The sequence below is a fragment of the Notechis scutatus genome, chromosome 1 (assembly GCF_049901735.1).
Source record: "Notechis scutatus isolate UNSWTSFEM ecotype Mainland chromosome 1, rNotScu1.2, whole genome shotgun sequence".
NCBI classification, from domain to species: domain Eukaryota; kingdom Metazoa; phylum Chordata; class Lepidosauria; order Squamata; family Elapidae; genus Notechis; species Notechis scutatus.
The window spans coordinates 129,633,749-129,651,581 of record NC_142009.1 but is presented as its reverse complement, the minus strand read 5'-3'; the positions used below and the strand labels follow the sequence as shown (position 1 = coordinate 129,651,581).

Below are 17,833 nucleotides of genomic sequence, written 5' to 3'. Positions count from 1 at the left end.
CTCCTTCCAAGGCAAAAGCTAAATAAAGTGACCCTTCCCAAGATCACTCTTCTCTGTGGTACCTATGTGTTTGAAATCTACATTAAGTATTGATAAATTTCTGAATCTATCTGAAAGTGATGCTCTCTTTCTAATTTAGGGCAAGTGAAGTTTAATTATAATAATGGCAGGGCAGACAAAGGCAAGTGGCTACCAGAACTGTAGTGATATAGTTGCTTGTGTGAAACAGGTTGTGGACAAATCCAACATATAGCTTCCAATGGCAGATCTGTAGTTTTTCAATGGGACACTCTTTGTGGAGGTTTCTGTGAATGGAATATTTTCCCAATCCCATTTCAGTGAGCATAACAGTGCAATTTTCTACATTAATTAAACAATGGCATCGTGCACATATACCCAAAGGACAAAAAAAGTGGCCTGGTGACTGAGAATTAGGTGGAATCCCAGTTTCCAATCCAGTCTTTCACAATTTATTGGTTTTAGCTCAATTGCTCATCCTAAGCCTTATCACTGAAGTGCAACGTTAAAAATGGAGCTTCTCCATGAACAGCCAGTTTGAGTGAGGACACACCATTACTTTGCACTTCAGCCACCAGGGATGTTTAGAGGAAAATAGTTTCAGTTAATGAGTTATGTACACTCACCCAAAGAACTTCATAAACCATATTTTATTCAGATTGAAAACAAAGATAGCAATTCAGGTCATCATGCCCTCTCTATACAATTAAAAAGCAGTAGGAATATTTTCAGAGGCATGTGAGGCAATTTCAAGTCTACTTGGGAGCTAATATTTTGTGGCTGCAGTCTGTCCAGCCTGAACTTAAACACAGAGGTTAAATCTTGTCCCCATTTCCCTTCCTACCACAGGTAGTCCTCGACTTGCAGCCATTCATTCGGTGACTGAAGTTAAAACAGCACTGACAAAAGTGTCTTATAACACATTTTCACACTTACAACCGTTGCAACACCCCCACATGGTCACATGATCAAAAGTCAGACTGGTTCATATTTATGATGGCTGCAGTGTCCTAGGGTCACGTGCTCACTTTTTGTGTCCTTCTGACAGGCCAAGTCAATGAGGAAGCCAGGTTCATTTAACGACCGTGTGACTATCTTAACATCTGCACTGATTCACTTAACAACGGTGACAAGAAAAGTTGTAAAGGCGGGGGGCAAGACTCTCTTAACAGCTGTCTCACTTAGTATCACTTAGCAACATAAATTTTGGACTCCTTTGTGGTAGTGAGTCAAGGCCTGCCTACAATTAAATGGGGCAAAGATTTCTTAAAATATATGCTCTCGAACAGCATGAAGGCTTCATATGAATCCTATTGCAACCTTTGATCCATGTTTATATTTCTTTATTTGTGCAATTTCTCACACTTTTTGGTATCTTTTCCTTAACTTTCCTTTACATATATTTTTATGTTTTGCTTCTGTTCGTATAATTTCTAAAATGAAAAAATATGTAAATAAACACAAACTGAAGGAATGACATTTAGTGGGGCTATGTTGAAATATTTAATTGTGATGAAAATATCAGATTTAAAAGAGAGAAGCGTCTTGACAGCTTGGCAGTTCTGAATTCCATTTCCCTTTTGTGCAAGATAATTGTTTTTGTCCAGGTAGCTTATATCTTTTGTGGCAGGAGTGGATTACCAAAATGGATGATGAAGTCCTCATGTTCCTCTTTGACTGGAGAACCAGGTTGCAATTCTTAAAGTAGAAACAGAACATGAGGTGAAAAACTATGCACATTAATTTGGTTGATGGTGATGGCTTTAATATACTGAAATAGAAGCCTTATAGTCCACTCCACTAAATTATTATTCTTATATACTTTAAGGGGCATTTAACCCATACTGAAGTCAGTTGTGAAGCCCAGATTTTTTGTATAACAGTGCATGTAGTTATATAGTGCAGGGTCCCCAACCACCGGTCCACGGACCGGTCCGGTCCGATGGAACAAATCCTACCGGTCAGCTGGTTTGCTGGAGCATGCCGCCATCTGTGTCTTTTGATGAAAAAGCCCGTGAGCTCACGGGCACTTTTTCATCAAACACAGATGGCGGCGCCCCAGCTGATGCCGGTACCGGGCCGCAGCATAAAAAGGTTGGAGACCACTGATATAGTGCATGTACAAATGTTTTTTTTATTCATATCTTCATATTTTGTAAAACATATACAGATTTCATTGCACTGATAACATTATGAAATTATGCAACAACTGAGAAAAATTAAATGTGCAATACTTATTCTTCAATAATTACTCCAAGTAATAAACTTTGGAACAGTCTTGTAATATCTTTGTTTTTTTCTTTTGCCTTGATGTAATAATTTTCAAGGGTGCCTATTAATCAGCTTATTCAGCTGTTGAAGGAACACTAAATAAATATTTTGTATTGTTTATTCAGGCAACAGTGATTCCATGAATCATAAACAACTTTGGAAAGGAATAAAACCTGCATCACAAACTCTGTTCCTTACATACTTACTAGTGACAGCAAAACTAAAGTACTAAAGGGCAGAACTTGCATTGTCATAATGCATATTTACTTTAGCACCATCATGGTTAGGAACAGAAACTTAGGATAGCAAATTTACAGCAATATATTGTTGTGAATCAATAAAAGTAACTAAGCCCAAATGCAAAGGAGGTTTTGAAAGCCTGCACACTTGATTGGTCCTTAAACAACGAACAAGGATTGGTCCATAACAAACCCCTGATTGGCCATTTTTAGGACACTTCTTATTGGTTATTAGTTGAACTTGATGCACTTATTATTGGTTAATAGGGTAGCAGCCAACCCTATAAAAGGGTTACTGCTGCCCATAGCCTTGCTCTGTTCTGTTCTATCTACTGTTATTAAAGAGTTGAAGTCACTGGTCAGATGTCTGGTCTCCATTATTCTCCAAACTTAACATATATCTTGCCGAATACAGAAATCTCACATATACAGTACAAAAAACAAAACAATATAGTGAATTTAAAAGGACTTATTGCAACCTACATACATACATACACTCTATTGTGGATTACTGTAGTCGCCTTGGTGTTTTCAAAGCTGGGGAAGAAACAGTTTTTCTATTTCCTAATGGCAGATGCAAATTGACACCACTAACATGTAATCATGACTTAATACATTCAATCTAGCAGTCTTGGCCTAAATTTAATTTCTTGACTTTCAAGCTTTCCTCTTAATTTTTTCACCACTTTTGGTAACCTCCTATATCAAAGAGAATTCTGGAGAATCTGAAAATTTGCATATTTTAAAACTATTTTGTTTAGCCATAATAAATGTATTATTAATTGGTGGCACAGTGGTTAAGTATTGCAGGCAAACTCTGTCCACATTTTGGAATTTGGTCCTAACCTGCTCAAGATTGACTCAGCCTTCCATCCTTCTGAGGTTGATAAAATGAGGACCTAAATTGTTAGGAGCAATAGGCTGACATTTGTAAATTGATCAGAGAGTGCTGTAAACTAAAGCACTATGAAGGAACATATAAGTCCAAGTTCTATTGCTATTATGTATCTTTAAGTTCTTTATCCTTAATCAGTTTACCAGAATGTCAAGTTGACCAACAGCTAGTAATTGTTTTGTTATTTACCCACTGCCTAATAAAATATAACATCTGTTTTTATTGATTTTATTTATTTATATTGAATCTTCCATCATGATAATTTTTACTTACTTTACTTTATTGATTAGCCCTTGGACCATATCAAAGTGCAGAGTTTCAGATTCTATTACTAAAATCTGATTAAAACAATTTAAAATGGAATTGGAATAAAATGCAACAATTTAAGATAAATAAAAATAAATAAAAATAAAATAAAATTATATTTCAGTGATAATTTTTTAAAAAGGCAACACTTTTCCAGGGTTAGTACACTTGTTATATATATTCTAAAATACTCTTCACCATAACTTTGTGCATTTCTTTTGCAATATGTGTTTTTGTACAATTTGTATTTTCTTAAAGTGTTGAAATACTGTTTTTCTTAATTGTCTCATTCAGTGCTGGCATAATGATACACGATTTTACTTTATGAATGTCTTTTATACAGACAATTTCTAAAGCTGTTCTAAAGAAAGCATTCTTTTTAGTTGTTATTCTAACCATGTAATGTCTAAACTTGGGGCTCACTATTGTCATTTAAATTTGCCCATATTTTTACAAGGAAAAAAAAGCATATAACTATATTATCTTCTAGCTATATCCTTATAAGCTATTTGCTGCTTTGTAGCTTATCCAGAAGAATGGATAAAGTCTTTTTTTCTGAGCAAGGCCATAAGGAATCACATTTTTTCCATAAAAGATCTTACAACCTCCAGATAAGGAAATCTCTGTTAATAATAATAAGAAACCAACTTTTTATTCACCCTGAACCCTAAATGTATGTCCATCGTGTCAGAGTATGTCTCTCCCAGAGATTATTTTGGTTAACACATTGGTCCAAACTCTACAAAGTTTATTTCATTTAAAGGAAGTGAGAACTCTGCTACTCGGCTTTGTAAACCATGGTTATGGCTTAACTTGTGCAGATCCAATTCTGATTTCTTAAATAAGCCATAATTAAACCAATTAGGATCTACTGTGATCTCTAAAACCAACTCTGACTTATTTAGGAAGCCATATCATCATATTCTATCCAGGCTGTACTGTAGCTGGAATAATGACTTCTGAGGGATTGTCGTATATGGAGTGCTGTCTACTGCCATTTACCAATAGCCCAGAGTTCTGCACTCCAGATCCGGTAGCCTTAGTTTCTGCTGCATTAAAATCATGTACAGTTAACAGATGATGAAGATGTTCTTGTAGCTGGTTGTCTGCATGAATATATATATAGTATAGTATGTTCTCCTTGCCAAATATATTCACTCATTGTCTTAATTGGCTTTGATTCCATTGTATTGTCCCTGATTTCTTTAAATTTGGCAGTTATATAAATGCCGCATTGGCAAACTTTTTAGAGATTCAGCAACGTAATTAAAGGCAGTTCTTGGTTCTAATCTAATTCTTTCCCATGCCTATACATGGAAGAATACTCAATTTGCTAGGTGTAATTTAGATTCTTAGTAAGGAAAGCTTCACAAAAGGTTAATTCTCAGCTGCATGGAGGCAATCCACAGTGTCAGTGTGTGTACATTAAAGTGGGTGGAGATGTGATCAATAGTATCACCACTACTGATACTATTTTCAGCAATATTTCTTGCATACTTTCATAATCCTTTCATGCAATGCAACAAGATAAAATTGGTGGCAGAAGAAATTAAGACACTTTACTTCCATCCTGCAAAACATTCAGTATATTTTTTTGTTTGAAATATCCCTAACTAAGGGAGAGATATTAAAGCAGCAATCCTATGTTTATTCCCCTGGCATTATGCTCGAGAAATGCAGTAGAATGTACTGTATTTATCAATAAACACTTGTAGACGAATCTATTATTAATTTTCAAGTTACCTGGTCAAAGGACTTCACGCCAAGGTCCTAAATTAATGCTAGGTAGATTTGCACATGACACAAAATCTTTAGGAAATTTCCCAAGTAGAAAAGGATCAAGGGGTGCTTCCGTCAAGCCGGTGTTATCACAAATAAGTCTGGATAAAGAATATTTTCCAAGCTGCTGCCTTTGAGCATCAGTAAAAATGTTGATGTTCTCCCACCAAAATCTGCATGGGAAGAAGATGCCAATACAATTACAATCTGTCAGTGTATATCCCAATTTCATAGGACTAAATTTGCTGATATTAAAATATGTATTAGGACATGGCTAGCAATGGATTAAAATTTGTGTAGAGAGTAGAGTATTATAAAATGGGATCTCACGAATGACTAAGGGATTATATGTTGCATTGAAGGATATGGAATAAAAGTAATATCATGGATTTAACGGTATAGAATTAAGAATACTGAATGCAATTCTACTTCACCATGTGGGGGAAATGTAAGGCACTAAAGACGCAGAGCACTGAGCATGTGGGTGTTTGTTAATACTGCTCCAATGATATTTTCCTGCTGCAAATATTTTGATATTCTCAAGTGCTTTCAACTTGAACACTGAGAACACTTTTTGTACTATAATTGTATCCATTTTGGCTTCTATCAAGCAACAGTTCCCTAGCAAAGCAGCATCCTGGTTCACATGGACTACATTACAAGTATATTTGTCTTCTCCACTGTAGATCTTTGCACCTTGTTCATGTCAGGAGTACTGTTTAAGGCACTTCTGGGTTGAAAAGATTAGCTAGTAACATCACCATTGCTCAGGGGATGGTCATGGGGGCTCCTATCATGTCCCTGCCAAGGAGCTGGAGCGAATGACGGGAGCTCACCCCTTCACACAGCAGCACTCAGGTCTCAAATGCCAGCTTGCTAACCTCCAACCCAGCAATTTTTGCACTGATATGTGAGCATCTGCAAAGAGATCACTGGTGCTATTGTTCTATATTAGCATACTCCAAATACTCCTATCTGATTGGTCCCTAATCCTGCAAAATGATTGGGTAGCTAAACTGCTGTGATTGGCTCATTATGAATCAACCACGATTGGCCGGACCGATTGCGGGAGATTCAAAGAGCTGTCATTGGCTGGCGAGCCACGAGCAATCCCTATATGAAGGGCTGCCGCGGCTCCAAGATCTTGTACAGATCTATATACTAAATAAAGAGCTGAAATGTCACACTGGTCTTGAGTCTCCTTTCCCGCGATCTAACAGCTATGTTGGCAGAAGATGTTAGCTATGTAATGAGGTATTGAGTCCTTGAGTTCTATTGGAGATCCTCAGTCCAATTCCTTAAGTCACTGAGGGTTTGTTATTCTTTCTTGGCAGAATCTGTAACATCCAGTCACTAACATAATTCATGATAGGGGTGGTGATGGTAATAATGATGATGGAGAAATTTGTGGAAAGAAGGAAGGAAGGAAGGAAGGAAGGAAGGAAGGAAGGAAGGAAGGAAGGAAGGAAGGAAGGAAGGAAGGAAGGAAGGAAGGAAGGAAGGAAGGAAGGAAGGAAGGAAGGAAAGGCTTCACTGTGCTGAAGCTCACTAAACCTATTGAGTCCAGATATCTAAATGGCTCACCCTGTCTGTTCTGTAAAAGCAAGTATAATCCAACAATGCAGGTACAATTACCTATCACCATCTCTCAATGCTTTCATTTGCTTTCCAATGATACATGCAAACAAGGGACCCGTTCTGGCATCGGGATGAATATTTTCTACTATTCCCCCCAGCCAGACATCAATATTGTTGGGGCTTTTGTAGAGTTCCATAATTCTTTGGACCATGGTTTTATTCTCTATTGCTGTCATCAACTCCTGTTCTGTCCTTAGTCTTGGCAAGTCACAGAATTCTCGCCAGTCATTGTAACCTACAGATATTGCATAAACAATAAGATTCAAACACAGTTCTCTTTTTTAGATATACAAAACTACCCTCACCATGTTAGCAGTGCATCAGTTCTAAAAACAAATCTGAACCCCTGCCTCCATGAAATAATAATTTTTCTACCAAAAACTTTTTGTAGAGTGAGAACATTGGGACTATATGGATACAACCATGAAGTTTTTGTGGCAAGTTATGCGGCAGTACCATCTTTTGGGAATTTTTTTTTCTTCCAATTTTCCTGTCAAGCCTACAACCCTGATATATCCTCATGGCTCCCAATCCATGTGTAAACTGAGCTTAGAGCAACAGTGGACTTTTTCTAGTATTTAAAAAAAAATACTAGAAAAAGTCATTGCTTTGTCTTGGCATAAAGAATGTATTTGTCATATTGGAATCCCATCTGCTCGCTCAAAAAATTACATTGGCTCTGTAGCCCACCTATCCAATGTAATGTTAGGGCCAAGCATTGAACTAGTTTTGATTGAAACTAGCCCAAGAATCAGAGAAAAAAAGCTTTGGGAGGGGATTTGAGATATAGTAGGTTTTGCCAATTCAAACCCACAGCCCTATGCAAATGAAGCTGTGGGACAGTAAATATTTTGCATCTTACATTGTGCCAACAGAACATCAGCACCCTCTGATTCATCAGCATTGTATATAGATGCGATTTCCCTGAAAAACACTGTTGGAGAAATTCTGATGGCTGTGGTGCAAAACTGTAACTGGATTTGTTTACAAGTCCCAGTCCAGCTTGGTCCTGCTTATCATAATGGCAAACCAATCACTAATTTGATTTAAGGCTTTTCAAGACTAAGAGACTCAAAGATGTCAAGCTCACTATTAACAGCTAATCTTCAGGGTCAGAGTATTACAGCAGCTGATATTCTACTAATTAAAAGAGAGGAACTTGTATTTAGGTGAATTATATAAATCATCAAAAAGAGATTGGAAATGGAGGGCAGCGGGTTGAAAAACCAGAGCTCTGAAAGCATGAATGGAATGTTTCATCTGATATTAAAAGTTTTAGTTAGGGAGGAAAATGAATACCGTATGAAAGAGAGAACTCTACCCAAAACAGATTAGGCCTGTATAGATTTTAGGGCCGTGATGGCGAACCTATGGCAGAAGGGGCACGCAGAGCCCTCGCTCTCTGGGCACGCGAGCCATCGCCCCAGCTCAGCTCTGCCATGCATGCGTGCGCGAATGCCTCCTGCCGGCCAGCTGGTCTTCAGGTCTCTGCCACGTGTTCACAGGGACAGGGGGCACATGGGGGTTGAGCACGCATGCGCAGGGGGTGGAGTGCACATGCAGGGGTTGCGCATACATGCATAAGGTGGGGCGCACATGTGGGAGTCGTGCCATGCACAGGTATCACAGGGAGTCACACATGCATGTGCGGGAGGAGGAGTGCATGTGTGAGGAGGTGCATGCAGCATTTGGATGATGCGCACGCATGCTTTGGGCACTTGGTGCCGAAAAGGCTAGCCATCACCAATTTAGGGCATAGTTTGGAAAAGATGCATTAGAAAATGCAGGAGAGGAAGAGTAGTATACTTGTCTGCAGCTCTTTAAAGCAGCCACACTTTTATGTGTTCACACAGTTACTCTCTGCATCCACCAGGTAAGCTTTAAAGAGTTGCAGTCACATGATACACTCGCATACCTTAATGGTGTTTTTTTTTGGGGGGGGGGGAATTTAATTGGAAAGTAAATACAGGTAGCCCTTGACTTACGACCACAATTGAGGCCAACGTTTCTGTTGTTAAGTGGGATGTTTGTTAAGTGAGTTTCGGCCCATTTCACGACCTTTCCTGCCCTCGTTGTTAAGCGAATTGCTACTGTTGATAAGTTAGAAACCCGGTTGTTAAGTGAATCTGACTCATTGACTTTACTTGTCAAAAGTAAATCTGACTCATTGACTTTACTTGTCAAAAGGTTGCAAAAGTGATCGCACCACCTTGGGACACAGCAACGGTCATAAGTATGAACCAATTGCCAAGCGTCTGAATTTTGATCAAGTGATCATGGGGATGCTACAAAGGTTGTAACTGAAAAATGGTCATGAGTGACTTTTTTTCAGTGCCGTTGTAGCTTTGAATGGTCACTAAATGGACTGTTGTAAGATGAGGACTGCCTATAATAAGAATGATTAAAAATCATGCCTTGAAATCTACTCCTGTAAACCCTGGTTACTCCTTCAATGTGCACAACATACACCATAATGTTAGAAACAATGGATGGAAACTAATCAAGGAGAGAAGCAACCTGGAATTGAAGAGAAACTTCCAAACAGTGAGGACGGTTAACCAATGGAACAGCTTGCCACCAGAAGTTGTGAGTGCTCCATCACTGGAGGTTTTTAAGAAGCAACTGGACAGTCATTTGTCTGAAATGGTATAAGATCTGCTTGAGCAGGGGGCTGGAATAGAAGACCTCCAAGGTCCCTTCCAGCTCTATTCTGATTCTGGTGTAACCGCCGCAGGCAAGAACTATAAGCTTATGACATCTTTGCAGCAGAATCTATTAGTCAACTTGTGGGAAAGGTGGCCATGAAACAAATGTTAAATCTTCTCCATTATATCCTTTGATTGAGTGTTGCAGAGGCCTAGAGGCGGAGCTCTCGCCTCACAATCAGGAGGCTGTGAGTTTGATCCTAGGTAGTGGTAGATATTTCTCTCTCTGGGCATAATGACTAAATATCTGCTGCAAACTCTGCATTGGTGACAGGAAGGGCAGCTGGCCAGTAAACACTCAGCTCCATTCAGTTGCCCCGACTTCATCCCTATGCAAGGGATTGCGGGGTCATTAAAGGACAAAAACAAAATGTCCTTTGATTATCTTCTTAATCAAAGAAGGCTATTTCTCACGAACAGAGGCAGAGAACTGATAATTTCTTCTACTTTTGGACCACTATTTCTCTGCTATCATTGGCTCTTGGTAGCATGCATTGTGGCACCATCTACTTGATCCGTCCCGAAGTTTGATCACTTCTACGATAAAGTAAAGGCAGCATTGCATGAAACTCATTTTACCAACCCGCTCAGGAAAATAATAACTTTGAATAATCATAACCGATATTCAAGCCACAGAGGAAATATACACCGTCTTTCATCCTAATATTGACATAGAACATCTTTTCTTGAAACCAATATACCTGGGAGCCCATGATCACGTCCCCGTTGTAAATCAAGTGATGATAAATCCAAGGAAGCATTGTTAGACAATACAAAGAGCTTCTGCGTTAATTCTTCATTCAGCAGTTGATTCTGGACCTGAAGTTTTGCTGCAGTTGTTAGTGTACCTCTTAGCAAGGGATCCAAACCACCTTCGACCACAAAAATAAGTAGCATTTATATGAAGCTAAACTGGTTGAGATGAGTGCTTAAACATAAGATTTCATCAACGATCCAAGACAAATAACTTACCTGTCCTTACAACTTTTTCTTTAATATCATTAGGTCAGCTATACCCAGTGGTGGGATTCAATTTTTTTTTTACTACCGGTTCTGTAGGCGTGGCTTGGTGGGAAGGATACTGTAAAATCTCCAGTCAGAGGTGAAAGTAATATAGTAAAATCACCCCTACCTCCCCCCACCCAGAGATAGCAGATTACACAAGCCATTTAATGGCCTCCATCCCGCTCTCAGTTCCCCGGGCCCGTTGCAGAACCAGGTCTTCAATGCCTTTCAGAAGAGAATCAGAGTGGGGGGCCAGTGTAATTTCTGGGGGAATTATGTTCCAGAGGGAGGGAGCCACCAAGGAGAAGGGCCTTCTTCTGGGTCCCACCAGGTGTGTCTCCCTCAAGGATGGGACCTGCAACATTCCCTGCCTCCCTGTTCTGATGGGTCGGGTAGATGTGACCGGCAAGAGAAGGTCCCTCAGATAGTCTGGTCCCAAGCCATACTACACTGTATAAGGAAGCAAAGGTTGCTGGTGGCACCTATCTCACAGCCCTAGGCCACCCTATATGAAGAGGATTTAATGCTCTCTGTGCTTGCAGACCTTTCATTCCTAGGTAGCATCATCAGTGCTCCCTAGTTATCTAGTTTGAGTAATGAAACATCTGCAAGAAAACAAGCAAGCTCAGGGGACATCAAGGACCCTTCATTTCAACTCTAAGGTACAAATATTCTCCTTCATTGATCACGCTGTATCTGCCTCTTTAGAAACAAGATATCAATTGTGAAGCCTTTCTGATATTGCTGAACTGCTACCCACAAAACCTTCACTGTTACTGGCTGGATTTGCTGGAAGAGATCCAGCAACATCTGGAGGATTTTTTCTTTCCTATTCCCTGCAACATAAATTGGAGGTTTAGGTATTATTGATACCCAGTTTATAATACCACATTGTAAAAAATTAGTCTAGACCAGGGGCATCAAACTCAAGGCCCACGAGCTGGATCTGCCCCCCCCCACAGCCTGTTTTTGGCCAGTAGAGTGCTGCAGGAGGCCATCCAAGCCAAACATGGGCTGGTGGGGGGGGGGGGCTGCATAAGCCCCCCCATGCCCCGTTTTGGCTGGCAAGGTGGTGCAGGAGGTGTCCATCCCGTCTTCCCCACTCCCCACTCTTCTGGCCCACGGGGAAGAACTACAATGCTGATCTGGCTCTCAAAGAAATCTAGTTTGATACCCCTGATCTTTGAAATAAATAAAAAATTATTGAAATAATTCAGAAAGTATGAGCTTTGATTGTATTTCATATAAACCTTGCAGTGTGTACACATATCCTTAGTCCACCCTGGATTGTAACCCATTTGACAAGCCAAATTTATTCCAAAAGCCAAAATAAATGAAAAGATGTCAGAATATATTCATGAACTGGAATAGAGCATGGTAACAAGGTCAGCCAATGACTAGGCATAGCAACTAAGTCAGCCAATGAGAACTGTTTGAAAACTGAAACTAGAAATAGCCTAGGAAACTGAAACTAGAAGTAGCCTAGGCATGGCTCTATGTTAAGCTCTGCAGCTCTGATGCTATGTTGAGCTCTGAGTCTGTCTATTGGAAATGAAACCGCTTCTCTCCTCTGCTGTGTATAATGCTTACTAAAGTGAAACTGATGTCTGTTTCTGAGCTGTTGAAGTTGCTGCTGAAGCTCTCTGCATTTGTAACATGTCTACTATTGACCTCCCCCTTTCCTAAGAGGTCTGTAAGGGCGTGCATAAGCGCACCAACATGCCTACCGTCCCTGTCCTATTGTTTCTTATTCTTCTTTTATTTTTCTTATATGTACCCATTTCATGTATTCACAACTATGTATACACTTATACTTATTATCTTGTAAACAATTGGCAAATCAAATAAATAAATAAATAAATAAATAAAATGTCCTTTGATTATCTTCTTAATCAAAGAAGGCTATTTCTCACGAACAGAGGCAGAGAAATGATAATTTCTTCTACTTTTGGACCACTATTTCTCTGCTATCATTGGCTCTTGGTAGCATGCATTGTGGCACCACCTACTTGATCCGTCCCGAAGTTTGATCACTTCTACGATAAAGTAAAGATGTAAAATGAAGCATTAGTCATCTGTGTTTATTTTCCTAGCGCTGAATTAACGCTGCAAAACTCTGAATAAAAAGGGTGAGTAATTAATTCTACCAGCTAGAAACAGAAAACCAAAATGTGTTAGCTAATGATTCAGCAGTCAGAACAATGTTAAAATGAAAACAAAACCTTTTCGTTGAAAGAAAATTCAATTAGAAAGAATATTGTTGTGATGTTAGTGGATCTAACCGCATTACATAAAGTACCTTCTTTAATGAGTCTCCAGGGAGTGAAGAAAACCTCGTGCAAGTAAAGATTAGGAAGAGTTGGGTCTTCCTTATACTGTGCATTGAGCCTCTTTACCAGTGGATGAATTGCAGCATGAGCAAAGCGAAAGGCTGCGGTCGAAAATACGTTGGTTACTGTTGGATTGATTGTGGGATCATAGCCTTGATAAGGACCAATGTATTGTTCGAAAGCATCTGGACCAATGATCTTGGGAATGTAATCCCTGATGGTAATAATCTGAAGGAAGAAATAAGAAGGAAAATAAGAAAACTCCCTCGATAGTGTTTTAGGAAGGACAAACTGTTATCAAGAAACGTTAAACTGTTTTTATCCAACATTCCCAAAGAGAGTGACTCCTTGGACAATATCAGATGGCAGAGATGCCTTCAGACAACAAATGGTCAAAATTGGGAGCATCCTATCAAATTCTGTACCTGGCAACAGTGGTGTCCCCCAAGGCAGTGTTCTAGGACCAACTCTTTTCATACTCTACATAAATGACCTCTGTGATCATATCAAGAGCAACTGTGTTCTCTTCACTGATGATGTAAAGCTATTCAACACCACAGACAATACTGCTACCCTTCAAAAAGACCTTGACTATGTATCAGAATGGTCAAACAAATGGCAATTTCAAATCTCAACAAATAAATGCTCTGTCCTACATATTGGCAATAAATAAATAAATCAGAAAATAAATCACAGGCTGAATAGTCAAGACCTTGTTGATGATCCAAACTCTGTCAAGGATCTTGGAGTACTCATCTCAAATGACCTAAGTGCTAAAGCCCACTGTAACTACATAGCCAAAAAGGCATTAAGAGTTGTTAACCTAATCTTACGTAGCTTTTTCTCTGGTAATATTATACTAATAACTAGAGCATACAAAACATTTGCTAGACCAATAATCGAATACAGCTCATCAGTCTGGAACCCATATTACGTATCTGATATTAACACAGTTGAGAAAGTCCAGAAATATTTCACAAGAAGTGTTCTCCACTCCTCTACTTGTTGTAGAATACCTTATGCCACCAGACTTGAAATTCTAGACCTAGAAAACCTAGAACTACGCCGCCTTCGGTCCGATCTAAGTATAGTATATAAAATCATACATTGCAATGTCCTACCAGTCAATGAATACTTCAGCTTCAGCCATAACAACACAAGAACAAACAATAGATACAAACTCAAGGTTAATCGCACCAAACTTGATTGCAGGAAATATGACTTCAGCAACAGAGTGGTCAATGTCTGGAATACTCTACCTGACTCTGTGGTTTCTTCCCCAAACCCCAAAAACTTCAACCTTAGACTGTCTACTATTGACCTCACCCCTTTCCTAAGGGGTCTGTAGGGGGCGTGCATAAGCGCACCAACGTGCCTACCGTCCCTGTCCTATTGTTTCTTTTATTTTTTTATTTTTCTTATATGTATCCATGTATTCATAACTATGTTTTTACTTATACCTATTATCTTGTAAGCAATTGACATAAATAAATAAATAAATAAAAATAAAAATAAAAATAAAGTGCAAGCAAGGCAGCCTTGAATTGCATTGGAAACTCTGGCTTTGAGCAACTTGCTTTCAAATTTATGGCCACCTGCCTGGTTTATGATGAAGGGCTTCTTTCCTGAATGAAATCATGGACAGATTTTAAGATAACAGGCTCACAGAATCCATCTACGGATGGGGGAGAGGTTAAGAAATAAATCTTATTGCAACAGTATATAATGCTGGCTCAGCAAAGGCCAAATTTCCTGGCTGGAAGAGCCAACCTTTTAAAAATATATATTATTGCTGCCTTCATATATTTTTCCTCTGCGCGAATCCACAAACAGATTATTGCAGTTGATAGGATCAACTACACACGGCACACACACAAAAATCCTATTTCCAAGTAGGACTTAGAAGATCTCATCTTCGAAAGGTCCAGCAGCAACAACTAACATTTCTGTTTAACCCGTGGAATCTGGAGTAACAATGATTTAATAACTTGTCAGGAAAACTCCACTGATTTTCTTTGTCAAATGTAGACCACTAATTATTGGACCAACCAATTGCTGAAATCCCTGATCAGTGTCCATGATGAAAAAGATTTGGAGCGGCTGTGTGTAAAATATTTGGGGAACCTCAAGTTCCTGAGCTAATACATCCTTATGTATTTATGCATTTATATAAAATAATCCTTCAAAGCATGTCGTGGCAGGTTACACTTCTAAAAAAGAGAATGTATTGTATTTTTTAAAAAAATCCCAGATACCAATGGCATAGTGGCACAACGGTCAGAATGCAGAATTGCAGGGCAATTCTGCCAACTGCTAGCAGTTCAATCCTGACCGGTTCAAGGTTGACTCAGCTTCTCATCCTTCCGAGGTTGGTAAAATTGAGGACCCAGATTGTTGGGGGCAAGAGGCTGACTCTGTAAAGTGCTTAGATAGGACTGTAAAGCACTATGAAGTGGTATATAAGTCTAAGTGCTATTACTATTGTGGAGTGCCATTGCCATTGGCCAGACCGACTGAGAGTCACAGAAGTCTGAGGTTTCCTTTTGCCCTATTTATCAAGCTTTTTAAAAAATAAAAAATAAAAAGTTCAGAGAATACATTTCTAGCTGGGCCTTGCTCCTTTCAGTTCGTTTTGTGCCTGTAAGGTTTCCTCTCCCTACTCTGCCATCTTTGAATGTGGCTCCCATCATCCCACATTTGTGAAACACTCACTGAGGGCTGTAAAGCACTATATAAATCTAAGTGCTATTGCTATAATGTCTCTATGAGACCTTCCAATATTGGAACAGCAAGTCTTTCAGCAAACAGGCCCATAAGCGTGATGTGGGTATCTCTTTAAATCAGGATGTTTTCAAAAATCCCATCTGGGCCAGACTGTTCAAACCGAGCTCAACTCTGCCTTACATTACTGCAAAAGAAAAGAAAAAACAGCCGATATTCTTCATTCAGCCAGCCTTTCTGGCAAGGAATGGTTCGTATTGTACTTCGGAGACACCCAGCCTTATACAACGAAAAATAAATAAATAAAAGCCTTTATCTTTGCAATACAAGAGTGACCTAAATTGAGTGGAGCCCTCTGAAAGGAAAAGCAAAAAGGCAGAAGAAATGGAAGGACTGCGGCAAGTGATGAACATCAGCTTCAGTGTAACTGCCGTTGCAAACGCCTTGGAAAATTAAAAGGTATTTGGAGAAGAGCAAATGGAAGATTCTTTTCCCTTTTTCATTATACGAATTAAATGAGAAACAGTGTAGCTGAGATTAGATCTTTAGCAGGCCACTTTCCCGACGGAATGAAGTAAACAAAAATGAGCATTTGAGCTTCTTTCAGAAATCACTAAATGCCAAAATGGCAGGATCGGTATAATGTTCCAACAAATGCCTAGAATTCTTCCACAGAATTCTACCAGGTATTGACTCCAGAGCAAAAATGCTGGCAGGGTTTTTATTTTTACACATAAGTTGGCTCACAAAAATGTCAATTTAAACATGCATTTGGTCATTCATTAAGCCACATGGTTGTTATGGCTAAATTCCCTTTCTATAATTTTGAAGCTTGGTCCCTCAAGGAGACCTCAGAGTTTGTGCGTGCTGCTTCAACTAGAAAAAATTGGATCCCCAAACTTGGCAACTTTAAGACTTGTAGATTTTAACTCCCAGAATTCCTGGCTGGAGAATTCTGGGAGCTGAAATCCACAAGTCTTAAAGTTGTCAAGTTTGGAGACCTCTGATCTAGACCATGCTAACCAGGGACAAGTATAAGATCTTCTTCTGCCTCAGTCTTTTCCTTTCTAGACCGAGTAAAAGCAGCATACTAAATGTCTGCTGAAACCTTTACCTGAAACTCTTGGCTGCTGCTGGGCTCCCTTATCAGCTTGAACAGCTAGCTACACAGTGAACATTTCTTCAGTTAGAGGTCCAATTGTTTCTGCCAGATACTTTTAAATAGAAAGAATGGCTTCTTCATTGGTCCTGAGCCAGAGCCTCTCAGTCAGCAACTATGGCCTTCGCCAAGTAACAAACTCCACCTTTAAGTCAACTCCCACAGCAATCCTAACCAGAGTGGCACAGCAATTTTCCATCCCAAACAGACAGCAAAGTAATTTTTGGCCTCTTTAGTTGTTCCATATGCTCACTTTGGTGTTAATCAGTTAGTAAAAAGAAACAATATACAGAAGAGGGGGGGAAAAACCTCCAATAAATGAAATAAATGTGAACGTATTGTGTTCTTCCTGCCTTTTCAAGGTTGCCTGCCATCAGAGGTGCTACTCAGCAGGTTCTGAACAGTTCTGGAGAACCGGTAGCGGTAATTTTGAGTAGTTCGGAGAACTGGCAAATATCACCTCTGACTGGCCCCGCCCCCATCCCAGATGATTGGCCCTCTTGAGTCCCACCTCTGACTGGCCACTCCCGAGTCCCAGCTGATTGGCTGGGCTTATTTTTGTTGCCCCGCACAGGAGAACGGAGCTGGAAAGTAGGTTAGTGGGGTGGGGAGGGAATGGAGATTTTGCAGTATCCTTTCCCTGCCACGCCCACCAAAGTCATGCCCACCAAGTCACGCCCACAGAACCCATAGTAAAAAAATTTGAATCCCACCACTACCTGCCCTTGAATATTTCTTATGCTACTTTTTCCTGTTAGATTGATAAA

The 17,833-nt window shown here is 39.6% G+C and overlaps 1 protein-coding gene across 1 annotated transcript in view; it reads right to left on the bottom strand.

Moving 5' to 3' along the window:
* Positions 1–1,508: 1,508 nt before the first annotated feature.
* The window catches only part of TPO (thyroid peroxidase), a 59,472-nt gene continuing 43,147 nt past the window's right edge, over positions 1,509–17,833 (bottom strand). Inside the window, exons 8-12 of the mRNA XM_087954919.1 lie at positions 13,156–13,414; positions 10,553–10,723; positions 7,144–7,381; positions 5,473–5,681; positions 1,509–1,716 (exon numbers count right to left, since the gene is read on the bottom strand). Of these exons, the coding sequence (XP_087811045.1) occupies positions 5,477–5,681; positions 7,144–7,381; positions 10,553–10,723; positions 13,156–13,414 (873 nt within the window). The 3' untranslated portion in view covers positions 1,509–1,716; positions 5,473–5,476. The remainder of the gene's footprint in view (positions 1,717–5,472; positions 5,682–7,143; positions 7,382–10,552; positions 10,724–13,155; positions 13,415–17,833) is intronic.